Genomic DNA, 27,055 nt, shown 5'->3' on the forward strand with positions numbered 1-27,055 from the left:
GAGGTTGGGCCTGGTGGCGATCGCCGTGGGGAAGTGCGCGGGGTCCGGAATCTGGCCCCGGCACCGGCTGGCAGTGAGTTTACCGGGACCGGTGGTCTAAGGGCTTTGGCGACAGACGTGGCAGATGGAGGTGATGTGGGCACCGCGCCGCGCCGCAGCCATTTATGCAGACTTACGTGTTAGGGGAGCGCCCGCCCTGTGCCAGCCGTCCTCTCTCCATCCTTTCTTTGCCCTTTACTGTGCCCTCCAGTTCCCGAACCATCACCCCTTTGGGCAGTTTACCTGAACCCCTTTTCCAAAAGGCAGTTCTGGGCTCCCTCATTGGCCTGGGCACCGTCCCAGTCAAGGCCCTGGAGGGGAGAAGAGGAACAGCAAAGCGGTCTGCGTGTCTGTGATTGCGCAGGGCTGGGCCGTGGGAGGAACGTGGACCCCGGGCGTGGCGGGCCTCGGAGACCTGAACAGGGAGCTCGGCTTTGGTTCGAATGGAAGTGCCAAGTGGTTGAAGGGAGTTGCGGGGGGTGGGGAGGAGGGGAGCAAAGGATGAGGTACTGGATTAAGGTTTTAAAAGGATCCCTCTGGCTTCTCTGTGGAGCACAGTAAATACAGCAGCGGTTCTCAACCTGTGGGTCGCGACCCCTTTGGGGGTCGAACGACCCTTTCACAGGGGTCGCCTAAGACCATCGGAAAACACACATATAATTAAATTACATATTGTTTTTGTGATTAATCACTATGCTTTAATTATGTTCAGTTTGTAACAATGAAAATACATCCTGCATATCAGATACTTACATGACGATTCATAACAGTAGCAGAATTACAGTTATGAAGATGCAACGAAAATAATTTTATGGTTGGGGGTCACCACAACATGAGGAACTGTATTAAAGGGTCGCGGCATTAGGAAGGTTGAGAACCACTGAAATACAGGAAGGCAAGGGGCCATTGGACCAGGGTGGTGGCGGTGGAGACAGCGGATGGGGCAGTAATATATTTTGGAGATGGGCATGGTTTTGTTTTTCTTTAGAATTGTATATTTATTTTGACAAATTTCGGACAGTGGCAGTAAAGATTTTGTTCTACTAAAATCAATACAGCCTCATCACTTTTCAATTGGTAAAAGTCAAGTGTTTTCCGAAAATGGCACAATAAAAATTAGCAGTGGACCAGCCTCGATGTGTCCTCCTCTTTACCACCTTTGTTGTAAGGGTTTTCTCTTCCAGTTTAGGGTCCTGGGAGAATGTCAGTGTAGCTTCCCCTTAATCCACTGCCATCCGGTTAGTAGGTCTTGATGATGGTTACATAAAGGTCAGGGAGTAGGAGGAGACAAGAATGATTCGTGACTCCCCATCTTCAGTTGGGATGATTGTTTGGAGGTTGGGTGGGTATTTACTGAGAAGGGGAAGACGTGGGGAAGAGCCTATTAATCAGGGCATCAGTGTGCTGAGTGATGATGATAATAGCAGGTTGTGAGTACTCAACAGGTGCGGGCACTGTGCTGATAATACATCGCGTTCCTGGCTCAGTAACCTGTGAGGAAGGTGGAGTCGCACAGTTACCAGCGTGCAGCAGGAGTCAAACCTGGGTGTTCTGGCTCCAGAGCCAGTGCTCTAAAGCCGTATATGGTACCTCCTCCTCACTCTGTAGTAGCTGTTGTGTTGTTACCACCATTTCAGTGCCCCCATTCTGTTTCAGTCTCGTATTGTTGGGCTTCTCATGATACGAGGTCAGAATCAGCTGGAGGGGCTTGCCCGGGGAGAGGTTTCCACTCCCCATGATCCTAAAATGCCCTAAAGCTGAGAACTAGTGCTCTGGTGGAGAAAAAATAATTATCTGTTTAGTCAGCATTTTCCCAGCACCTTCTGTGGGGGGAAAACATCTGCACCACACACGGTCTTTAAAAGGACCTGGAAGCTGAGTGGGGGAAGAAGTACATTCACACACCCGTCTGTCTTAGGACACTGGGAGTAGCCCAGGAATGATGCCTTGTTGTCTCTGTTGGGTGTTCATAGAGAGGTGGGTCTGTTGGAGCTGACAGGCTGGGGCGAGCAGTCGCTGAGCTCCCTCCTGCCTCTGTGCTTTTCAGATTGTGGACCTAGACACCAAGAGGAATCAGAACCGAGAGGGCCTGAGGGCCCTGCAGAAAGAGCTCAGCGTCTCTGGTAAGTCACGACTCCTCACTCCAGCCCAGGAGGCCTGTGCAGTTTTCCGTCGAAGGCCTTTGCCTTGTCCCTAACAGAGAGCAGGCAGGAGGCTACAGGTGCGCGACACACCCATGGAGATGGGGGAGGAAATTCCTCAGGTCTCACACAGACTGTGGCTCGGGGTTTCAGCTGCTCAACTCCATGACAGGCCATTAGGTGCTGGCTTCTCAATGTTGGCACTGGGAAAGTACGGGGAGGGGGTATAAATCAGTACAAATGAGCAGAACAACAGAAATACGTAATTGAAAATTGTGAGAAAGCTGAAGATGGGACTGGAGGTGGGATAGCTGTTGGAGGATAGGATGGGGGGCTCTTAGAGGCCAAGTGGTTGTGACACAATAAGCAAGGGAAGGGCATGTGATGAAGCTGGGAAGATGGCCAGAGGCCAGGCCGTCATGAAGGGAAGAAGTTTGAATTTTACTAAAGTGCATTGGAAGGTCTAAAACCATTGCTTTTCATCTGACCAGAGTAAAAGCCAGAGTCCTGCAAGAGCCCATGTAATCCAGACCCCCTTACACTCTTCCAACATCATCTCTATTCCCCCCTCCCTCACTGACTCCATCCTTACTGGTCTCCTTGCTGTTTCTAACACCCCAAGCACATTACTGATTTTTTTGCTGCAGGGCTCACACCCTCACTTTCTTCAAGTCTCTGTCCAGATGTCACATAATCAGTGAGGCCTTTTCAGACCACCAGGTCTAACAAGTCTCCCCCCTACTCTGGCATTCCCCACCCCCTTACCCTGCTTTATTTTTCTCTACAGTGCTTAGACCTGCCTGGGCCTGACAAATGATAGCTTTGCTTGCTTATTCGCCTTCCTCCACTATAACTTAAGCTCTATGAGTGCAGGATCTTTGTATTGTTCTGCTGTGTTTTCAACATCTAAAACAATGCCTAGTGGATAGTAGGTGCTCAGAATATTTGTTGAAGGAATTACCATTTTCCATTTCAGAAGATGTGATGGTTTGCTTTGGGAACATGTTTATCAAGATGCCTCACCCTCAGACGAAGGAAATGATTGAGAAAGGTAAGGCCTCCTGGGCATGAGTCAGGGAAACAGCTGCCTCCCCGGGGGGGGGGGGGGGGGGGGGGCGGTGCATCTCTGTAGCCCTTTTTTTTTTTTTGAAGTTGAGAGAAAACAGTATGTGTGCTGAGCATAATTCTTTATTTGTGGAACAAGTTGGGCCACAAAGAACAGAAAATTCAACAAATTGAGGCTTAAAAAAATTGGTTCTGTTTTTCTCATGTAAGAAGTTATCTGGAGTCAGCCATCCAGGACTGGCATGGCGGCTCAGCAGGGTCACCTTAGCATCTTCTCATGGTGGTTGTGTCATCATTGCAGGGCTCATGTCCACGTGCCAGGCTGGAGGAAAGGCAAAGGGCTTTCTCCTTATATGGCAGGGGTGGGGAACATCTGGCCCGTGGGCTGTATAAGGCCCGAGAAATCATTTGGTCTGGCCCTGCCAAAGCATTAGGGGAGACCAAATATAGTAGACTAATGTTTACGTTGATAATTTTGTTATAGTGCAAGAATGATGTTATAAATATCCAAATGGCCCTTGGCAGAAAAAAGGTTTCCCACCCCTGTTATGGCCTTGCCTTCTGTTTTGGAAATAGGCTGTCCTCCTCAGGGCCTTCTGCTGACATCTCTATGGCTAGAACTAAGTTACATGGCCCCCACAGATACAAGGGAGCCTGGCATAGTGAACTTTTTTCACATTCTCTACAAGAGAGACTGTGTTGAAAATGGGGGTTTGGGGAGAGTGAACCTTAGGGTCGGCAACTAAATAGATGTTTCTCAAATATGGATGACCACAGTTTCCAAAGCTCTTTGGAGATGCATCATAAAGGTAAAAAGTCAGGTTGCAAATGCATCCTTGGCTGGGAAAAGGGCAGGTTACACATATTTCCTCTTTTCTATCCTTGAAAACGTATAGGTCAAGAGGACCAGCAAGGTTGCCTCTGTCTCTGAAGACAGGGTGCCTCTATCCCTGTTGAAATAAAAATTCTAGCAAAGGATTAGCTTGGAATAGAAGTTTCTGGTTGTCCTGTGAAAAACCATACATATTATGGTTATACAATTGAGTTGTCATTGCACTCGGGTGGTAGGCTGGAGGGTGCTTTCAGAGGGGGTCGCTTGCCTGCAGGATCTGATCTTCAGCTGTCTTGGCCCACAAATGTGGTCGCGTTACTGTACCAAGAGGGGTTCTGGGACATCATTATCTATAGTTCTCGGTGATTGACACAGGCTGAACAAGCTTGTAAGAGTAGGGTTACTCATTTACATTGAGCAACCCATTTTATTTTTTATTTTTAATATGTTTTTACTGATTTTTTTTTTAGAGAGGCAGGGAGAGGGAATAGAGTGAGAGAAACATCATCTCTTGGCTGCCTCCTGCACCACCCCCACTGGGGATTGAGCCCACAACCCGGGAATCTAAAGAATTGAACCTCTTAATTCCTGGGTTGACTCCCACCCACTGAGCTACACCAGTCGGCGAGCAACCCATTTTAAAAGATTGAGTAGAACCATTGCCCAGACCAGAGGCCCAGCTGATCAGGGGCTTCTCATCAGAAAGAATGAAAGTCTGTGGGGAAGACAAACTACAGTGGGGCCTTGACTTACGAGTGTCGTGACTAACGAGTTTTTTGAGATACCAGCTGTCTCTCCCCCGATTTTTTGCATTGAGTTGATAGAGTAATTTGACTTAACGAGCTCCCTAACGAGCTCGGTCTCGGAACGAATTAAACTCCTAAGTCAAGGCCCCACTGTAGCTTGAATGTTCCTATGAGCAGGTGAAAACAGAGCAGGTGGAGAGGATTGAGTGAGTCAGATGTATCATCTCAAGTTGAGCTTTGTAGCTTCCACTTCTCATAGTGCAATTTGCTTTTAAGTGCAGTCTGTTAAGGGAAGATAACCTTTTCTATCCACTGAGGCTAAATAGGTTAAGCTTGAGCATTCAGCTTGCCCATTGATAGTTAGGTTGTTTAGGTCGCATGTTACCACAATCATGCTTTTCTAAAAACCCCTTAATGGACTTGGGTTTATAAAATCCCTTAGCCACCCATTTTCCAGTCATCGTAGGGTAGGTCTGCTATAGGTTCTCCATTTTATTTTTCCAGTTGAATTTTCTCTAATTTCACTGTGGAAGGGTGACCTAAAATCCTGATGTTGCCTTCCCTATGCACCAATTAGCCCAAGGTATTTGCATAGTGAAAACAGGCCAGGAGATTGAGAGTCAGGGGTCTGGTCTGCTCAGCCCGATCCCGGGCTCACTCAGTGGTTGTGGGCAGGTCACGTTGCTTCTCTAGCCTTTGGTTCCTTCCTCAATTAGTTTCTGAAGTCCCCTTTTCCTTCCGGAATGCTAAGAACCCTTGCTCTCAAAGGGGCTAGGGAGAGGCTGGGACCCCCGACTGCTTTTGGTCATTCTGTCTGTAGTATAACCTCATTCTATTTGCCCATCTCATTTTTCAGATCAGGATCATCTGGATAAAGAAATAGAGAGACTCCGGAAACAACTTAAAGTGAAGGTCAACCGCCTCTTTGAGGCCCAAGGTATTAGCCTAGGAGGTGGGGAAGGGAGGAAGAAACCAGGAGGGGACAAAACCATCAACATGGACTTAGAGGGCAGGATTGGGAAGCCCCTCCCAAGAGGGCAATGGCCTGGACAGCATGTTAGTGGCACTGAAGCTGGGGGCAGGGGGCAGTGGCTGTCTCTAGCCATCCCGAGATAGAATGGACAAGGAAGTTTGTGGGGTCTTCTATCACATTCTTTCCAGGTTCAGGAATGGCCTGAGCTATCTTACATTTTATGCCAGGGCATGGTGTGGAGACCAGGACAGCTCTGACTCAGAAGCTGAATTCCTAGGTAAACCTTATCACCCACATCTGCCATAGGTATGGCAGAAATGTGGAGGTTTCTGGCCAGCAGAGTCATAATTCTGCAGGTTCTTGAGACTCAGTAGTGGGTGTCAATGTTCGTTGTTCAGTATATTGTAGATTTGAGGCCCTTCCCTGTCAGACCTCACAGCCAGGTGTCTGGCAGTATGAATGCAGTGTGAGCTCCTTTCCCAGGCCTGACTCCAGGGCCAGTAGGTTGGACAACAGGAGGCCTGAACGCACTGATGGATTGTCTTCTCTCCTTAGGCAAACCGGAGCTGAAGGGTTTTAACCTGACCCCCCTCAACCAGGATGAACTTAAAGCTCTCAAGGTCATCTTGAAAGGATGAAATTCAAGAACCAAGATAAGGGGCCTGAAACCAGCACCCCCTGGGATCATGTAGGACCCAGAACTCTCCAGCTTTGAAACCTGCAAGGACAGGATCTACCCTGCAAGGGCTCAGGCATCAGCAGCCTGGCCATGGCTCCTGTTTGCAGCCTCTGTATCTGTAGCGCTTGACTGCTCTGTGAAAGCGGAGGGAACCCTCAGCCTGCCAGTGCCTGTGAGCCTGACCAGTGGGCTGAATGGACACAAGACCCATTGATAGGCCTAGCAGCCACAGTGGGTGGGCGGGGGCAGCGCCTGTGGGGGTATGAGAATGACTGCAACAGACACTTCTCAACAGTGGCCTGCTGTTTAAATGGGCCCTGGGCAGGGAAGAAGGGGAAGAGTGGGAGCTTCATTCCAGCATTCCTCTCAGATATGGAGACATTTAAAGCAGCATGTGTAACAGAATTGGAATACAGCAGGAACCTCACAGGTGGTTTCTGAATGAAGGACAGGATCTTGGTGCTTCGTGGTTCACCACAACTATCTGTGGAGCAGACATACCATTTCTCCCCACTCGCTCCATTTTGGCCCATTTTTCCTGCTTGCTCCCAGATGGAGCCCAGCGTAGGTGCTGCTTATCAACCCCCACAACTGCTTTTTCGTCAGGAAGGCCTTAGAGTCCTGCACCAGAGAGGGGTGAGGGGGACTGCCTCTTCACGTGCTTCATGCGTTCAGGATGCCCCTCCACCGCCTCCAAAAGCAGGGCCAGGGCCAGCGCTGCTCTCTGAGTTCCCTTATCGTCAGTGGTCTCGGGTCCTAATGTGAATGTGCTGTGAGGGCAACACGGTATCTTTCTGTTCACCGAGGCTTCAATAAAGGCACCTAATGAATGGATAGCTGCTTCTGTTCTTTACCTCATTTGGTCCTTAATTGAAGGCATACCACCCCCTTTAGGATACCACCCCTGAAGGGCAGTGGTTCCTCCTTGAATGATAGCAGGCTTAGACAGGCACACTGCCGTGCCCCCTGCTCCACTCAACTGCTGCCGACAGTTTCATTGGAACATAGGCTGCTATGTCCAGATCTTATGTTTTCTTCAAGAGGAACTAGCAATTTGGATTTTTAAGTTGAATTTTCTGTCTTTTAAATATTGCTGACTAATTCAGAAAAATGTTTAAAACTTTGGTGTTGGCCAAACAAAATACATAAGTCAAATTTGGCTCAGAAGTGCGATGTTGCATCCTTCTGAGTTTTTTTTTAGTAGAAATTTGTGTGTGTTTTCCATACTGGCTCAAAGAGTAGGGAGATGGAGTTGGAAACTAAATGGAAATAAACTAAATGTCCACAGTAGATTAAAGGAATTGATGGCTCCAGGTAGTGGGATACTACACAGCTGTAATCAAGAATAAGGAAGCTTTGAGCACTGATTTGGAACAAGCTCCAAGGTTAAGTGAGAAAAGCAAGGGGGCAGGACGGGTGTCTGATAAGCTGGTGATTTGTATGCAATCACCAATTATTTGGTTCCCTCAAAACAAACTGCATATTTGGGGTGGAAGGGAAGAATGTGTTGCTGTTATATTGCATATTTTTAAATATAAATTTAAAAAGTAGGGAGTAGCAGCATTCACTTTGCTAGACACTATCTGGTAGGACTGCCTTGCTCACAATTTCCTCTAAACATTGCCCTTACCTGTCTGGCAAAGTAGATGCTAGGACAAAAAAGAGCCAATTGGATCCTACTGGAAAGGTAGAACCCATGCCTGGGGCTGTCTGGGCTCTCCTCAGTCACAGGGATGAAGGCAGGAGGCCCAGAGTGGCTGGTTTCTGGCCTTCCCAAAGCTGACTGGTTCATTTCTTGGACCTGACAGTATTCACTTCCAAAAGCCCTTCCCATCCCTGGGCAGTAACATTCTGTTATTTGTAGCTAAAAGAACTTCTGAAGCAGGAAGAGTGGTAGAGGGAGCTGCCTGGGATCCCCTAATGGGTCCCCCATGCAGCTGTTAGCCCACCAGCCCACTTGTAATTCCTATGAAGCTAAGAGGAGGCGTAGGAATGTGGGAATGCTATCTCCTTGCCTGCCGGCACAAGGCTTTCTAGTTTAAAAAGCTCAGCTCCCAACCTCAAGTAGGAAGGTCGAGAGGCCCCTGTCACCCAGATGACTCAGATAAGTGCCCCTTTGCAGGGACCCTTACTAAGCAGCTCTGCCTTCCTGACCCATGTCCATCTGAGCAATGGGGACGCTTGACCTGCTGGCTTTCACAGAGTCAGGGGAGCGCCATGGGTTCCCCTGACAGGCAAGGTCAGGGTATTGTAAGGAGGAGAAGATGTGCGGGGTCCAGTCCTCCAGACTCTCAATAAACACAATGTAATAATTGCTCTCTTTGCAAACATAGCTTAAGACAAGTTCCCTAGCCCATAAATCCTTTGCTCTTGGAGGACTCTTACAACCCTAACCTCCTGGGAGACATCAAAGGGTGAAGCCAGGAGGACACCGCTGCAGCCCACGGCATTCCCTGAGCCAAGCCTGGTGCCCAGTAACTTCGAGTAAGGCCTGTGCTCATTTATTAGATGTGACCTCTCTGGAGAGCCGAATTTGCTGAGTTTTTACTCTGGGCCTATTCGCAAAGCCAATCTGTCAAGGTTAAAACCCATCCAGTCCAGAGGATTGGCTGTCTCCTGGTGCGAAGATGCCCAGGGGTCGGTGGGGGAATCCAGGAGACCCGGCCCAAGCAGCAAGCAGCAGCTGTGGCCCATCCAGAGGGAGGGAGGCATGTGCTCTGAGGTGCTGCTGTGCTGGCAATGGAGTGGGGAGAGGACTGGATGGCATGGCACCTCGCAGGGACGCTTGCCTCTCAGCGGCTGGGTATTAGCTGGAACCTTTCTTCTGGCCTTGAAGGGAGCGGAACAGCTGCCTCAGCTGTTTTTTTCGATCATTGATGCAACCTGGAAGGGAAGTGGGGTGTTGGCTGGGAGGTCCTGTCCGTAGGAAAAGGGGTTGGGGAGTGGAGCAGCCTGTGCTCCTGCCACCTGTTGGGAGGAGGAGACAGCAGCCATGCAGCTATGGATGGCTTATGGTTCGCATCCTCAACTGCTGTGGCCCTCAAGCAGGTAATTTTCCTCTTCATGCATCAGTTTTCTCATCTGGAAACCAAATACTTGCTTTATGGGATGAGTGTAAGGATCATCAAAGGAAGGTAACATTCATTGGGGACTTACCTCAGGGGCTGCTTCAGGTGCTGAATGTGGATTAACTTGTTGAGGTCTCACCAGGATGATGTGTAGAAGAAAAAAACTGAGGTTCAGACATGCCAAGTTATTTGCTCCAAATCACACAATAAATAGCAGGTCTGGGTTTTGAACCCAGGCTAGAGGTCAAGTTCTTAACCACTACCCCACATTGCTTTCCTTCTGGTTTCACTCAGTGAAAATGCATTAAAGCTAGCACAGAGCCTAGCACCTAACAGGTTAGATGCTGGCTTTCTTCCCTTACCCAAACCCATGTGTCACGCACAGTTGGCTAAGGGACAAACATTTCCACAGAGTTGCCCCTACTCTCCTGTGTGTCCCAGGGAGTCCGTGCTGAGAGGCCACCATGAACATGGGAGACACCTCCTCTCCTGCACATTCACGGTGTTACCACTTCCTGTTTGCTCTCAGAGCTGGTCCTTGAAGCAATTCCATGGTCACTGAATCTTGTGCCAGGCATATTGATGGCACTCACAAATACTGGTTGAATGATGAGTCCACATGGCCACAACTACTGACCTGGAGGAGATGGCCATCTTTCTTAGCACCCCAAAACGCCATTCCTAACACCTAGGTGCTCACTGGTCGTCAAGGCTTCAAAGCTAAGAGCCCACTATATGCATCCCCAGGGCTCCATGGAACCTTAGCTTTAACTGCAAGGGCTCATTCATAACTCCCAAATATTTGTGTTCAATGCAAATCTCTTCTTGGAGTCCTAGGCTCATCTCTGAGTCATCTGCTGATCTTTTCACCAGGAGATCCCTCAACATATCCATAATGCATTTCATCAATCCTCTTCCCACTCCCGGCCAGCTCCTCTGGTATTCACCACCATATGCCCACCCTCCACTGGATACTTGGGAATTATCTAGAGATTTCTCAAGCAGTGGCTCTCAATCTAGGCTGTGCTTTAGGGTCATCGGGGAGATTAAAAAAAATACTGATGTCCAGACCAACTGTATCTTTATCAGGCATTGGTCTTTTTTAAAGCTCCCATGTGATTCCACAGTGCCTAGTACCTAGTCCTAATAGGTTAAATGCTAGCTTTCTTCCCTTACCCAACCCCATGTGATGCAGCCAAAGTGGAGAAGCCAAGGTGTCCTGAATCTTTGCTACTCGAACAGAGTCCAGAAAACAGCAGCATCGATATCTGAGATGGATTGTTAGCAAGGAGAGCCGCAACAACCCCTCCCTTTCCTACATGCACCTCTCTCTGCAGGTGACTGCTGCTCTTCCCACCAAGAGGTGGAGTCTATTTCCTTGCCCCGTGAATCTGGGATGGACTAGCTTTAACTAATGGATTGTGGAGGAATGGTACTTTCGGACTTCTAAGCCCAAGCCTGGGTATCAAGAGGTTTCACTACATCTTCCTCGCCTTCTTGGAACCCTGGGACTACCATGTGAAGAAGCCAGGCAGCACTGCTGGAAGACAAATGACCACCTAGACAGAGAGGCCCAGCTGACAATCATTATCAACCACCACACATGTCGATGAAGCTATCCTAGGCTATCAAATCTCAGTACCTCGCCAGGTGCCTGGAGCCCTATGAGTGACTCTAGGATGGTGACACCTGAAGAATGAATAGCAAATCAGATAGCTGTTTTAAGCTGCAAGGTTTGGGGGAGGTTTGTTACACAGTAACAGTGAACTAATAGAGAGCGTCACCTGGGAACTTGTCAGATATGCAGAATTTTAGGCCTCACTCCAGACCTGCTGAATCATAATCTTCATTTAAACAAGATTTCCAGGTGGTTGTATCCACAGCTTGAAAGCATTATGTAGTCATCCTCCAAACACGCAATTTGGCAGACACTAGGGATCTGCTGTGGAAAAGCCATTCACAAACTTCCTCTCCCCTGCCTTCCTCAAGGCAAACTACTTGACATCCCAGGCTTCCTTGCATCATGGGTGGCCCTGTGAGCCAGCTCTGATAGATGTCAGCAGAGGCCCCTGGGAGGGCATCCCTTTTGGGATAAACAATCAAAGCCTGAAGGAAAGGCTTTGGTCCTTGGGCCTCCCTGTTTCTGTCTGCCTGGGACAAGGACATAGCGCCTGGAATTGGAGCAGCCATCTTGCAACCTGAGGCAGCAAGCACGAGCACCAAGGCAACCTACTAAGTGTGGCACAGCAAAAAGAGGCAAGAGCATCATGCTGCCATGTGCCAGCCCTGTACAGCTAACCCCAAGACTTCCTGTGGCTCAAGACAAATCAGTCCGTCTCTGGCTATTAGTGGCTTTTCTGTTGCTTGCAGCCAAGCCCAATCCTAAATCATACCAAAACCTTTTCATAAAAAATAAAAAGATGCCACAGAGAGCATTTAAAAAGCAAATTACAACTCAATAAAATGTTTACAATAAGCTTGACAGAGAGGTGTAATTTAACATATTAATATCCAAGGCCTTTATACATTTAAAAAATGTAAAGAGCCCATTGAAAAATAGATTGAGTATGGACAGCTAACAAAAGAAGAAATGCCAATTAAAAATCTGAAACTTCATCGCTTCTCGGCCTTTTGGCTAAGATCAAGTGTAAAAATCTGAAACCTCACCAGTAATCAGTGGAATGCACACGTTGGTAAAGTTTTTTTGTTTGTTTGAATTCAGAGCTCTTTCCGGAAAGCAATCTGGCTATAAGAAGTCTATCCCTTTGACCCAGTAATTGTATTTCTCGAAATCTGTCCCAAAGAAACAGCCAGATTTTTCAGTTGAGCTTTACGTGAAAGGATGTTCATCATGTCATTGTTTATAAAAGTGAAAAATTGAAATCATGCCACGTGCTCAATTACAAGAAATTGGGTTAGCAATTTTGGCATCTATGTAAGCAAGAATATTTTGTAGCCAGATGGGAACTCAGTTTTTAACTGTGCTAAGGGACAGGAGAGCCTAGCCGTCGAGCATTCAGGTTTTGGAGTCAGACAGACTGGAGTTCAGGTCCTGGCTCACCACTTATAACCGAGACCTTAAGCAAGTCGTGCAACATCTGGAAATCGTTTCCTTATCTGTAAAATGATAATAAAAGCTGCCTAAAAATGAAATGAGATAACATATGTAAAATATTTAGTCTAGACCTGGCACATAAGTGTTTCCAAAAGATAGGCTCTTATTAACATTGTTGAATGATGTGGAAAATGCTGCATGGAAAAGTGGGACTCAAAACTCCAGTCCTATGCCAAATCTGTAAAAGGAGAAAATATGAATATATGCATTTTTTAAAAACTGGAGGGAAGCACACCAGATAGTTAAAGATGGTTATGTCTGGATGATTTTTTATTTCCTTCTTTAGTTTTCAAATATTCTACAATAAGTGTGAATAATTTTCATTTTTTAATGTTTTTTTAATGTATTTATTTTATTTCAGAGAGAGGAAGGGAGAAGGAGAGAGAAATAGAAACATCGATTGACTGCCTCCTGCATACCCCCTACTTGGATTGGCTGTCTCCTGCACGCCCCTTACTGGGGATTGAGCTTGCAGCCCTGGCATGTGCCCTGACTGGGAATAGAACCAGGGCCTCCTGGTGCATGGGACGAAGCTCAACCAACTGAGCCACACCGGACAGGCAAAAATTCTCATTTTTTAAACACCAAGTTTTAAAGTCAAGCCCTGAAGTCCTTAATTTCTCTTTAATCTATCATGGGAGGGATGTTGTTTGTCATTGTTTTCTTTCCTAAACCTTTCGAAATCTACCTCCTGGCAGATTAATAACATCTCTCACTATGTGCCAGGCAGTATTCTAGGCATATACTGAGATAGAAACTATTTACTCTCCACTTCACAGATGAGGAACAAAGAGGTTAAGTCTTGGTCCAGGTCATACAGCTGGGCCAAGCGGCCAGTCTTAGGCTACCTGGAACCTCCCATGACACATCCCTGGTGCCCACTTCCCACATGGCCCCACATACCAAGGTGTGTGTTGGTCACAAAGTTCCCCATTTCTGACAAGTCGGGAACCCCCTCTTCTCTGCTGACAGGGCCATCATTCCACATGAGGTCAAAGCCTCCCACTCGCTTCTCCCTTCCTGTGAGCCTGGACAGGCAGGAGACAAAAAGGGTTAAAGAAGGTGCACCTGGTAGGAACCAAAGACCCTGGCCAGCTCCCTGATTCACCCCTGCAGCCTGCTGGTCCCCACACTGTCAGAATACCTTCCTTTGCCCACCATTCACTGGGTGCCCACACAGGTCTCAGAGGGGCTGTCCCCCACTTTTGTCCCTTGGCTTAAACACTTGCCCTCAGTACTTCTGCATTCTGGTTTAAACTCTGCTGTCTACCCCAGACCACAAATTCCATGAAGGTAGGAACTGGGTCTGTTCTATCCTTTACTGTGTCCTCAATGTGTGGCACAGGGCCTGACACACGTGAGGCTCAAATGTTTGTTGAATGACTAAATGATGGCAGATATAGTGGACACTTGAGGATCACCCTGCTTAGCATCCATTTTACCTTCTTTCAGCCTAAGAGTGCCTCGGTTTTTCCTTTGAGAACCATCCTCCCTCTCTCACTTACATGGCTCAGGTGAGGTTGACCCCATCCCCTGGGAGGTGCGCACAAGACCTAGGCCTGGTTAATCAGTCATAATGATTGGTTCAGAGAGGGCATGTGACCCAAACCCCACTCATGAGCAATAAGAGTCAGCCCTCAAACTCTTGCTGGAATAATTGAGAAAAAACTAATAAAGAAGAAAGAGATGAGAGGGAATGAGGGACAGGGAGAGGGAGGGAGGGAGGAATGGAAGGATAGAGAGATAGAGTGAGGGAGGAATGGGAGGGAGAAGACAGACCAACCAACACTGACTGAAGTCAGGCCCTGAATTTTCCTTACGTACACATTGTTGTAACAACATATAGTCTCTTACTGAGCACTTACTGTAGCTAGGCACTTGACAATAAGTTATCTTGGTAAATTGATCTAACAATCCTGAGAGGTAGACACATGAGGAAACAAGCTCAGAGAGGTGAAGTGACTGGTCCAGGGTCCCACAGTCAGGAAGTGTCGAGGAAATCCTGCCGGACCAAATCTCAGAAAGCTGTGGTTGGCCCTGCTCTAACCCAAAAGGGCTGAGTCCTTGGACCAGGCTCCAACCCCGTGTGGACATCTCAGTCTCCATCTATAAAATAGCGGGGCAGGCTAGAGTGTCTCTGAGGGCCGCTCAAGTCCAAGGTTCTGAGTTCTATCTCTTCTTGGGTGGGAGCCCCGATTGTCATGTACGGGGTGCCTGAAAGGCTGCCCTCCCCCACCTGGCTTCCATGTCCACGATGTGCAGGGTGTCTTCCAGGAGGCAGGTCTTGAGCTCATAGTCCTCCTGGCTGCTGGCTGTCAGCGATGGGGACGCATTGACCTCCAGGAGCCATCTGGGGAGGGAAAAGAGGGGAGCGTCTTAGGGTTACCTGGTCCCTGGAGCTCCTGGAACTTCACTGAGAGGCTAGATGGGGTGCCTGGGCCTCACCCTCAATTCACCCAGAGTCACTCTCTCCTCTTGTCTAAAACTTTTTGTAAACAATTGATACCCCACAGGGGCCGGGCTTGGTGAACTGGAAAGAGCATTCCATGTCTAGAGGGCTGGCTGTGGCCAGCTCCAGGGGAGTGTTGCCCTGTAGGAGCATGAGCCCAGGATTACATGATTGTTTTATGTTTTCCAGAAAAGCCAAAAATCCAGACTTTTGTGTGACCATCTCCCAGTGTTTAGAGACTGTCACTGAATTTCAATGAAAAAGAAACAAACAAACAAAAATATTCTGAAGGCCAAACTCCAGGTGGCTGCAGGCCAAAGGCAACCCAATGGCCTCCAGTTTACAACCTCTTGTTTTGTGCAACCCGGTCATTTACAGCCAGGAACCTGGGCACAGAAAGGGAAGGGCTCACCCAGCAGGTCAGTGGGAGCCTCAGGTCCCACTTTCCACTATCTGCTGCCTCCTCCAAGTTTGTTTCCCCTGTCAGCATCCACTCTGATGTCCCAGCCACACCTTACCCCAGGGGCAAAGGAGAGAGACCCCTGGTACCGGACCCTGTTTCTCTGAACATGGGCTCCATTTAGGTCTTGACTCCTACTCCTGGCTCAGAAAGCCCCTCAACACCATACAGTGACCCTCAGGAGGTGCTGGGCCCAGGAGCTGCACTACTGGCAGGGAGCAGCTCAGCCCAGGATCTATGACCCTGGGCCTGGCTCTGCCCTTGACTTACTGGGTGACCTCAAGCTGCCAGAACCACCCCAATGGTACCACATGAGGGCCATTGCTGGGGTCCCTGCTACCTCAGTTTGTTCTACTCATCAGCTCAACCTCATGGACACTGAGGGAAAGCACCAAATTCTTGACAGGGATCGACATGGTGACAATACTCCCTTGTAAGGCACTTTGCATCTGGAAAGCACCAGGGCTTACAGAGGGTAATTTTCTTGCTGGTACCAGAGGAGGATCCCTGACTCAGCATATATTCAGGAAAGGCCTCTGAGTGCCAGGCATGAGGCTCAGTGCTCTGTACTTCATTTATTCCTCATAACAATGCTATAGGCGCAGCAACCATTTTACAGATGGGCGAACTGAGGCAAGAGAAAGTGTGCCTAACGAGGAAGTGGCAGAGCTGAGGTCAAACCCAGGCAGTCTGGGTGGAAAATGTGCCCCCTGGCTCTCCAGGGCCACTGGCCCATCCACTTACGGCTTGAGGTCCTGGTCTATGAGAATGTCATAGCCGTACAGCTCAAAGCAGTGCTTGTCACTGATGATCACCTTCTGCACACTCTGCAGGCTCTTGATGAAGATGTTGTCCATGTCACTGAAGAGCGATTCCACTGCTTCTGGCCCGTGCTTGGACGCCAGGTACTGTCGGAAGCGCTGGAGCATCCATTTGCAGCCCTGGGGCCCGTGCACCGGGTTGGGAGAGGGAGCCTTAGTTAACCGGGACCTGCGCTGCCGGGACCTTCCAACAATCATCAACATGGCCCTCAGGCTTGGACAAGAGGAGCCCATCCCTGAGTCCTGTGACCAGGAGAACCCCAAGTGTGTCCTTCCTTTTGGGACAAAGACTCTGCAAGCCCAAGGGGATGTGTCCAGCCAGAGAGTATGTGCCTCTCTTCCTAGAGCATAGCCTAGACTCACAGCCCCAGAAGTCCTTGCCCAAATGCCCTGTGCAGGCCTCTCCCTGGGCCTGCTTCCCTGAAGACAGATTGCACTGACCGTGCATCCCAAGGCCCACGGAATGATCAGCTGCTGTTTGTAGCAGGGTCGGGGGGTATGCAGGAGGCCCCCACTGTGCGGGCATGAGCTGGGGGCCAGCTCTCCCTGTGCACTCCTGTTCTGGCTCTTAACTCTTAGAAGTCATAGAGTTCTAAGTTTGAACCTGGCCTTGTAGGTTATTAGGTAGAAGGTCGACAGGTAGATAGATGATGATGGATAAATAGAAGCATATCTGTCCGGTCAGGAGGACAAAACACATTTTGTTAGAGGGTATGTTAGTTTGGCTTATAACTTTTAAATATCTAGACACTATGCATGGGCCTCCATTTGTACTCCTGCCCTGGGCCCTGCAAATGGGAAGGGTGGGCCCGGCTGCACTGTGAACTCTGAGCCCAAGACAAGCCTGTGCTGGGCTCTCTGGCACTCTGACCCACCACCCCAGCCGCCCCAGAGGCTGTGCCCGAGGGCAGGAGCCCCGCTTGCTCACCTTCTTTGGGTGGTAGTCAGGGGACGTCTTTTGCACGGCGACATTGGTGAGGTGCACATCTGGCAGAGGTTGGTGGTCAAGGATCAGTGTGGACAAGAAGAGTGAGTCCTGCTCCATGTAGCCCCCAGGGGCCAAACTGAGACCCTTCCTTGGGAACTGATGGGGAAGGCCACAAAAACAGCCCAGAGGTCACGTGTGGGCTTTAGAGTCCGGTGGGCCTGGGTTCAAATCCTGCCTACATTGTTACTGGCTCCGAGCCCCTGAGCAAATCACTTAGCTCCTCCGAGTCTGTTTTCCTACATATTCCATGCGAGTACCTAATAGTAGATTGGCCTCACAGAAGTATTTGAAAGATTAGGTAACAGTCTATATAGAAGCACCTCTTATAGTGCCTGGTATAGCTGTTATTATAGTATGATTTTTCAACTCAAGAGGAGAACATTTTCTAACATATAGAGAGACTAAATATAGAACAGCCGTCTCGGGATATTCTGAGCTCTCTGTCACCAGAGGGGTTCGGGCTGGGTGGCCACTTTGTAGGAATATTGAAAAAGTGATCCAGCTTTGGGGTGGGGTCAAGATGGCCTCAAAGGTCCAAGCTCTGAGAGTCTGCCTTTTGCTATCATCACCATGGTGACCACCAGTAACATCGACAACACTTGGCAGCTTACAGAGCATTTCACGCAAATCATCTCATTTGTTCTTCAAATTATTCCCATCTCAAAGAAGAGAACTTGAAGCTCCGAGAGGTTAAGTAAGGGACAGCCGTTCAGAACACCCCTCCACTAACACCCTCCCGCCCCCACTGCATTTCACCTCATGAAATGACCATAAGGTGTAACTTTCTCCAGGACTTACTGGGAGGTAGAGGCCCTAGGGAACTAACCCAAGTGTAATTCCCCTAAAACGTGTGTTGCTCCCCGTTTGCTGCATGAAGGGCAGAGGAAGGCGGGCATCCTCGTTAGCACCATTGTTCTAGAGTCTTTAGAGATTTCCAAAAACTTTTTTTTTCACATTTGTCTGAGAGTTCTTCTATCTTAATTTCAAAAGAATAAGCACATAACAAACCACTAAATAATAAAAAGAGCTCTTAGGTTTATGGTCAACTGACTTTTGAAAAGTGTGCCAAGGCAGTTCAATGGGGGCAAGCACTAAATGGGCCAGGACACCTGAATATGCACATGCAAGAGAATAAGGCTGGACCCCTTCCTCATACTATAGACAAAAATTAACTCCAAACGTATCTTGGACCTAAATATAAGAGACAAAACTTTAACTCTCTTAGAATATAATATAGAAATAAGCAATGACCTTGGGTTAGTCAGGGCTCCTTAGATGTGACACCAAAAGCATGAGTGACAAAAGAAAGAGTGGATAAGTTGAACTTCATCAGTATTAAACCCTTTTGTGCTTCAGCTATGGCTGGTAGCTCAGTGGTTAGAGCACCAACCTGCAGACCAAAGGGTCGAGGATTTGATTCCTGGTCAAGGGCACGTACCTCTGTTGCAGGTTTGATCCCCAGCCCTCAGTCAGGACACATGTGGGAAGCAAACAGTCTATATGTCTCTCTCACTTTGATGTTCCCCCGTCTCTCTCTCTCCCCTCCCTCCCTCCCTCCCTTCCACTTTCTCTCTGAAGATCAATGCAAAAAATATTCTCGAGTGAGAATTAAAACACACACACACACACACACACACACACCCCAAAACAAAAAAATTTTGTGCTTCAAAGAACATTATCCAGAAAGTGAAAAGGTGGATTACAGGATTTTTAGTTTCACATGCAGTGAAAATACTCTGCATGATACAACAATGATGAATACACGTCATTATGCATTTGTCCAAACCCATAGAAGGTACAGCCTTAATGTAAATTATGGACTTTGGGTGATGATGTGTCAATGTGGGTTTATCAATTGTAACTAATTAATGGGGAATGTTGATAACAGAGGAGGCTATGTGTGTGTATGGAGGCAGAGTATGTGGGAAATCTCTACCAGTGGTTCCCAACCTTCCTAATGCCGCGACCCTTCAATACAGTTCCTCATGTTGTAGTGACCCCCAACCATAAAAATTATTTTCGTTGCTACTTCATAACTGTAATGTTGCTACTGTTATGAATCGTCATGTAAATATCTGATATGCAGGATGTATTTTCATTGTTCGCGACCCACAGGTTGAGAACCGCTGCTTCCTCTCAGTTTTGCTGTGAACCTAAAAATGCTAATTTTAAAAAAGTCCTTAAAAATAAAGGACAAACCACAAATTGATAAGGATATTTGTAAGTCATGTATCTAAGAAGTAGTATTAAAAAATAGGTAAAGAACTCTTACAGCTCAACAATTAAAGAGACAAATAATCCAATTTAAAAGAGGGCTAAGACTTTGAGTAGACATTTTCCCAAAGATTTACAAATGCCCAACAAGCACATGAAAAGATGTTTAGCTTGTCCAGTGTGGCTCAGTGGTTGAGCATCGACTATGAACTAGGAGGTCAATCAAACCAGGTTTGATTCCTGGTCAGGGCATATGCCTGGGTTGCGGGCTTGATCCCCAGTGAGTGAGGCATGCAGGAAGCAGCCAATCAATGATTCTCTCTGATCATTGATGTTTATATATCTCTCTCTCCCTCTCCCTTCCTCTCTGAAAACAATAAAAAATCGAACCCTGACCTCCTGATTCATAGGTCGACGCTCAATCACTGAGCCACGCCAGCCAGGCTGCTTCTACTTTTTACTATTTCAGTGTTGAGGTGAATATTTTTGTATTTTGTGTGCATATATGTATATATATTGACTAGTTTATGTATAAACAATATATATCAAACTATATTTGTATGCACAATTATAAAAGTCAGGGTAAAAACATGTCTTAATGTTTTGTGATCCAAAGTTGGTTTATTATTTTAAAAGTTGGTGTGTAATATCTGAAGCAAATGTGGCAAAATATTAATAGCTGTTCGGTCTGATGGTAGGTGCATGAATTTCTGTTATAGTCTTTTCTACAGTTTTAAAATATTTTTAAAATCTTTCAATATTAAAAGTTAAAAACAATTAGAAGGGATGGAAAATGACATACAGTCACTCACTGGGAAAACAGCAAAGCTGCATTCAATAGAAACTAGTGCTGGGCGTTGGTTTGTTTGATAAGGGCCCACGATGCCTGGAGATCTGCAAACACTCTGAAATGGGAGAGCGTACCCCTTCTTGTCCTCAGTAGCCACTCTGGGCCTGGCACCATTCCAAGCACATTTCCTGCATCATTTAATTTTAATTAAAAACAAAACCAAATGAAAACAAGATGGAAAATGAAAATGAAACTAAAATAAATTTGATGGCTTGCATCTGATAAATGCTTGTTAGATTTACAAAAAAACAAGAACACACACACACACACACACACACACACACACACACACACAGGAAATGTTGAAGTTGGTAAAATAGAAAAAAATCACAAAAAATTCTCAGGAGGGCCTACTCCCACCCTAACATGCAGGCAAGGCAAATGCATTACCTTGGACAAACTCTTAATCGAATGACAAAATGAAGGCCGAGAGCTGTGAATCGGCTAAAAGCTTCAGCTGGCTCACCCAGATCAGAAGCTCAGCGGCCTCACCTTCCATGCCCATCTGTCCCATATGCAGGCAATCCAATCCTGCTGATTCATCTCTGAATGTTCCTGTACTGTTTACCCCTTTTTATCTGATGCTCAGGTCTAAAAATCTTAAAAACATTTAAAAAATATTTTTATTGTTTTCCGAGAGGAAGGGAGAGAACATCAATGATGAGAGAGAATCACTGATGGGCTGCCTCCTATCCCCCATGGGGATCGAGCCTACAAAGTGGACATGTGCCCTCACAGGAAATTGAACATGACCTGTTGGTTCATAGGTTGATGCTCAACCACTGAGCCACACCGGCCGGGCTTAAAAACATTTTTTTGTTGTTGATATTTTAACCAGATAATAGATTCACAGGATTCAAAAGTCAAAAGGCATAAGGATGTATATAAGGAAATAGCTCCTGCACGCCCACCCATTTCTCCTCCCAAAGGCAACTTCTGGTTCCAGATTTTTGTACATCCTTTCAGAGATGTCTATGCACAGATAAAAGCATAGCGGTATTTTTAACATGATGGGAGTGCACATTTCTCAGAGCTCTATACTAGGTCCCCCCAATTAATGATACAGCTTGGAGATTATTTCATATCAGTACATAAAGCATTTCCCCCATTCCTTTTTAACAGCTACCTAGTATTCCATTGTGTAAATGAACCATTCCTCTAGTTGTTTCCTATTCTTTCACTCTCACAAACAAGGTTGTACAGTGACTGACCTTAAAACCTCCATTTTCCTACATTGTGAGTGTACCTGTAGGAGAAAGAGCCAGAAGGAGAATTGCTGGGCCAGAAGGTATGTGCATTTGTCTTTCAATAGACATTTTCCCGATTGCCTCCTCATAAGGCACCAATGTACACGCCCACCAATAGCGTATGTATCCTCCCCACCTTGCCAACACAGAGTCCCATCAAGTCTTTGGTCCCTACCAATGAGATGGGTGAAAATGGCATTGTGTTTGAGTGAATGAGTGAGCCAGTGACGAGGCACTGAAGAAAAGGTCGTGAAAGGATGCAAACGCTCTCCAAAGGGGCTCAAACTGTCCCATCCTATGAATACTAAGAGATGTGAATATGAGATCCGATGAATACCAATCCAGGTGAACGGCAGGCACACCACCAACAGGACCATCAAGCAGACTGTGTGGGATGAGTTGAACGGAGCAGATCACTGGGGGACCTCCCACCCCCACAAGACTGGAAGCTCTCCTGTGCCCAGACCAGAATGTGGCATTCAGCAGGCGCTCAGCACACATCTGTGGAATGGACGAGCTCTCTCCGGACCCCCAAAGGACAGGAAGGGAAGGGCGCATGGCGGGTGGGGAGGCGGGATCCCAGGATACACTGGTCATCAATGCTGCTGAGTGTGAAGCGGGTGTTGGAGAAGCGGGCGAAGCCATCCCGGTACAGCCAGGCCCGCAGGGGGATGTACTGTGACAGAGGTGGGGACGGAGGAAGACAAAAGGGAGGGGAATAAATACGTGTACTTTCACACTTACTAGCTTTTGTACCTGCTGTTCCCTCCACCTGGCGGGTCCCTCCTTCTTTCCCACATCACCCTTCAAGAATCTGCTTCAATATCAGCTTCCTCTGATTCTACTCCCCTCTTTCTCTGGGGTGGGGCAGGGGCAAGATGCAGAAGAAAACAAAATTAATGGGCTTCTTCTCTGCTCACCCCCAAGTGTGACACCCCCACCTCAGGGTGTGTCCATAGCAACCATTGGACAGTGGGTGAGCTTATCTCCTCATACCCAACGTAGAGTAGTGCACCATGAAGGTTTAAACGTTTGTTGAGTGAATGAATGAATGAATGGCCTGGCCGGTGTGGCTCAGTGGCTGAGCATGACCCATGAACCAGGAGGTCACGGTTCAATTCTAGGTCAGAGCACATCCTTGGGTTTCAGGCTTGATCCCCAGTAGGGGGCGTGCAGGAGGCAGCTGATCCGTGATTTTCTCTCATCGCTGATGTTTCTATTTCTCTCTCCCTCTCTCTGCCTCTCTCTGAAATCAATGAAAACAACATTTTTTAAAAATGAATTAATGGGTGCAGGGAGCATAGCAACTCCTTGATTAAGAGACTAGGTTCTGGAACTAGGCTGCCTGGATTCTAATCCCAGCTCTCACTTACCAGCTGCGTGACCCTGAGCAAGTCACTCAACCCTCGTTATCTGTTTCCTCATCTGTAAAATGAGTAATAGAACCTACCTCCCTGGCTAGTAGAGGACTGAAGAAGATAAAACATGCTAAATATCAGGGCCTGGGACTTAGTAGGTTCTCAATAAAGGTTAGTTGTGGTTACCATGAATGACAGAATGAATAAAAAAGGAGATGTGGGGGGCAAATCCAGATGCTGGGGCGTCTGAGATGGTACAACTTAGATCCATTTACCAGCCCCACCCACCCTCAGAGGTCCCCCTGCACTCTTCCAGGCAGACAAAGTCAGACAAGCTCACACAGGTGCCCCCAGAATGGCTTTTGCCCCCTGTCTCTGAGTCCAGCTGCCCCTTACCCACATCTGGAGGAGGGCACCTGTCTTAGTTACTCACCGACATCACCAGCACGTAGACACGCAGGTCAAACTTGCGGCCTGTGAGGCAAGGAAATAATTCATGTAGCAAACACTGATTGCCAGGCACTGTGCTAGGTTTGGGGGATGTGGCAGTGGACCCACTGATATGAATCCCAATAAAAAACACATGAAGTACAAGGTGCCCCCTCACCCAGGCAGGAGAAACTGCATGACCAGAGGCCCAGGGAGGTCAAAGACCTTGGTCCAAGAGCAGAGTGGAGTGAGGCGGGGTCAGCAGGGGCCAGGTCATGTACAATTTTTGGATTTTGTTCCAACCACCCCCTCCCCCGCCGTGGAAAGCCGCTGAAGGGTGTCCAATGCCTCTGGCTCCTGTGTTAGAGGGGAACAGCGGGGACCAGGGCAGCAGCGGGGACCAGGGCAGCAGCGGGCACCAGGGAGGAGGCCAGCACAGTTGTCCGGGAGAGAGGACAGTGGCAGGGCAGGGATGCAGGTGGCCAGACAGATTCAAGAGCTGGGAGCTTGGTGAAGAGCCGGACGTGGGAGGGGAAGAGAGGGACAAACCCGGAACGGTCTCTGACTTCTGGCTTCGCAACAAGGGGAGGCTGGGGCTGTACCCCTAGATGGGAGGGCTGGAGAGTGAACCAGATGGTGTGGGAGGACAGGGCTGGATTTTAGGCTGTGGGGTTTCAGTAGCTGGGAGATGCCCAGGAGGGGATGCTCAGGACTTGGGGTGTGGAGGCAAGGTCTCCACCGAAAGCTGGGAGAAGCACAGAGAGAGGGTGGGGACACTGGGGGAGACAGGGGAGGGAGGAGAAGAGACCCCAGGGCTGCCCTGGAGAAGAACAGTATCCAAGGAGCTGAGAGGAGGCAAGTGGGTGAACAGTATTTAATGCCCCTCCAGCACCTGGCCCTCTCAGACGACGGGACCCTCCAGAGTCACGCCCCTCCTCACACACAGCCTGACGTGCCTGCGTTTTACAGACCCCGTGCGGGAAAAGCAGATGTGCAGACGCCCTGGGGGAATCTGCAAAGGCTTTATGGGAGGGGACCAGGGTGTGTGAACAGAATCAAAACCACTGGGTTGTACGCTCCTGCTGGGTGCCTTGTGTGGTGTGGGAATATATCTCAATGATGCTGTTATTTAAAAACAGGAAAAGAGGGTGTTCAGGCAAAGTGAACAAAGTGAAATAACTTTGCCCAAGGTCATACAGCTGTCAGTGGCAAGGTCACGATTTGAACCCAGGCCATCTGGCTTCATGGAACCCATAACCACGGACAGACTCACCTTGGGCCCTGGGCCCCTGCAGTTCCCTCTCCCTCCAAATCTACCCACAGGTGACTCCTAGTTGTCATTCAGGTTTCAGCTCCCCAGTCACCTCCTCAGAGAGGCCCTCCCTCGCTCTCTGTCCCAGCGCCCCGCTTGATTTACTTCATAACACTCCGTGGCACTCGCTATTTGGTCTGTTTCTGGTTTAATGCTGTCTGCTCATCTGGGGCAGCCAGCACTCAGGACAGTGGCTGGCACTGAGTAGGTTCTTTATAAATATCTGCTGGATAAACGCATGAATGAGTTGGTTCTTGAAAAATGAGGGGAATTTTAGTGAACCACAGAGGGAGTGGGAAAAGCATGCCAGGCAGAGGAGCGGCACAGGCAACAGCTAGGAGGTGGGAGAGTGCAGGACAGATCTCCATCTTTGCATCAAGTCAGGCCTGGTGCCAGGCCAAGCCCTCGGTAGGTAGGCTGCTAGCCAAGGCTTGTTGACTGACTGAGTGACCACGCAGTGGAAGAGCAGGGAGCAGAGACAGTCATCTCACCTCCTATCAGATAGGGGTTTTCGATATAACGCTGCGCTACATAGTTCTCCACAGGAATTTCTTCTTTCTGGTCATCCGAACTTTTTGAGTCCTAGTTATAGTAATAATAATAATAAACATTTATTGAGCATATCCTGTGTACTAGGCACTGTCTTAGGCACTCTGCTTGGGGCATATCATTTAATCCTTAAATCAACCCTATCAGAGAAATTCTAATGTTACCCCCATTTTACAGATGAGAAACTGAAACACAGAGAGGGGGGGTGACTTGCCCAAGGTGACATGCTGGTCGGTGGTGCTGCTGGGAAGTGGACCCACACAGACTGGGTCCAGAACCTGGCATTTAACCCAATAGGGCAGCCACTGGCCACATGTGGCTGTGTACATGTAAACTGGTTAAAAGAAAGTGAATTTACATACTACAGCAAGGATGACCTTGAAGAGATCATGCTAAGTGAAAGAAGCCAGACACAAAAGGACAAATATGGTATGATTCCACTTGAACAAGGTACCTAGATGAATCAAATTCATATAGACAAGAAGTAGAAAGGTGGCCTCCATGGGCTGGCCAGAGGGAGGAAATGGAGAGTTACTGTTTAATGGGTACAGTGTCAGTTGGGCAAGATGAAAACAGCAGATGGTTGGTGGTGCTCGGCCTGTGTGGCTCAGTGATTGAGCATCGATCTATGAACCAGGAGGTCACGGTTCGATTCCCAGTCAGAGCACATGCCCAGGTTGTGGGCTTGATCCCCAGTGGGGGACGTGCAGGAGGCAGCCAATCAATGATTCTCTCTCATCACTGATGTTTCCATCTTTCTCCCTCTCCCTTCCTCTCTGAAATAAAAATATATACATATATTTTTTTTACAAAGATGGTGATGGTTGCACAACAATGCAAGGGGAAATTAATGTCACAAAACTGTATACTTAAATATGGTTAAAATGGTAAGTTTTATGTGTATTTTGCCACAATAAAAAAGGAAACAGGTCAGAAACCCAGTCCTGCCAAGGTAAACACGTGGCTAGTGGTCACCACATCAGCAAGCACAGGTGTACACCATTCCCCCTGTAGAAAGTTCCATTGGTCAGTGCTGCTTAGAGCACCACACAGGCCCCAGGGACATTCCTCTCCCTCCTCTGAGGACAGCGGTGATCTCACACACGTGCGCAGCGCCTCAGCCTCACAGCCCTGCCCACTCACACTGTTCCCCGCAGAGTAACTGGGTGAGAACACTGAGGCCCAAAGGCAAGCCTCACACACTTGGTGAGGTCACAGAACAGACCAGTGGCAGGGAGCCCTGAAACCCAGGGATTCTGGTCCCAAGGGTGGCCCCGAGCTATTTCAAGACAGAGGCAGCCAGGCCTTCCCTTCTTGGAACCCGGGCACCCCCACATATGTACTTACGTGGCTGCCAGGGGGATTGACAGCACCCCGGGCCTGCTGGGCCTCCAAGCTGGTGAGCTTCTTCCCAGCAGTGCCCTGATAGTCTCATGGAAGGACTCAGGACACACGGTGGAGGGAGGAAATTCATTTACTCAGCGCCTGCTGTGAGCCTGCTAGTGCAGCAGGTGCTGATGTGTAGGAGTTTGATCACCTTGCTCTTCTCACCCATCCTGCACTATCACCATCTCTAAGGTTCAGAGGGGTTCAGCAATTTTCCCAAGACCACAGAGCTTCTGAGTAGTGGAGGCAAGATTGGAACGAGGATTTCTACTGAATCATGTCTTGGGACATGATGGGGGAAGAGGGAACTAGGACTGAGGGGCAGTTAACAAAA

At 48.2% G+C, this 27,055-nt stretch overlaps 2 protein-coding genes across 2 annotated transcripts in view; one reads left to right on the top strand and one right to left on the bottom strand.

The window, feature by feature from the left end:
* PDRG1 (p53 and DNA-damage regulated 1) overlaps positions 1 to 7,309 on the top strand; it is a 10,629-nt gene extending 3,320 nt beyond the window's left edge. Inside the window, exons 2-6 of the mRNA XM_014550646.1 lie at positions 4 to 73; positions 2,087 to 2,162; positions 3,157 to 3,231; positions 5,680 to 5,760; positions 6,352 to 7,309. Of these exons, the coding sequence (XP_014406132.1) occupies positions 4 to 73; positions 2,087 to 2,162; positions 3,157 to 3,231; positions 5,680 to 5,760; positions 6,352 to 6,434 (385 nt within the window). The 3' untranslated portion in view covers positions 6,435 to 7,309. The remainder of the gene's footprint in view (positions 1 to 3; positions 74 to 2,086; positions 2,163 to 3,156; positions 3,232 to 5,679; positions 5,761 to 6,351) is intronic.
* Positions 7,310 to 7,413: 104 nt separating this feature from the next.
* The window catches only part of TTLL9 (tubulin tyrosine ligase-like family member 9), a 38,359-nt gene continuing 18,717 nt past the window's right edge, over positions 7,414 to 27,055 (bottom strand). The window contains exons 7-14 of the mRNA XM_014550696.1: positions 25,278 to 25,368; positions 23,479 to 23,519; positions 22,276 to 22,363; positions 17,317 to 17,375; positions 16,312 to 16,508; positions 14,895 to 15,008; positions 13,562 to 13,686; positions 7,414 to 9,358 (exon numbers count right to left, since the gene is read on the bottom strand). Of these exons, the coding sequence (XP_014406182.1) occupies positions 9,282 to 9,358; positions 13,562 to 13,686; positions 14,895 to 15,008; positions 16,312 to 16,508; positions 17,317 to 17,375; positions 22,276 to 22,363; positions 23,479 to 23,519; positions 25,278 to 25,368 (792 nt within the window). The 3' untranslated portion in view covers positions 7,414 to 9,281. The remainder of the gene's footprint in view (positions 9,359 to 13,561; positions 13,687 to 14,894; positions 15,009 to 16,311; positions 16,509 to 17,316; positions 17,376 to 22,275; positions 22,364 to 23,478; positions 23,520 to 25,277; positions 25,369 to 27,055) is intronic.

This window comes from Myotis brandtii, unplaced genomic scaffold (assembly GCF_000412655.1).
Source record: "Myotis brandtii unplaced genomic scaffold, ASM41265v1 scaffold61, whole genome shotgun sequence".
Taxonomy (NCBI): domain Eukaryota; kingdom Metazoa; phylum Chordata; class Mammalia; order Chiroptera; family Vespertilionidae; genus Myotis; species Myotis brandtii.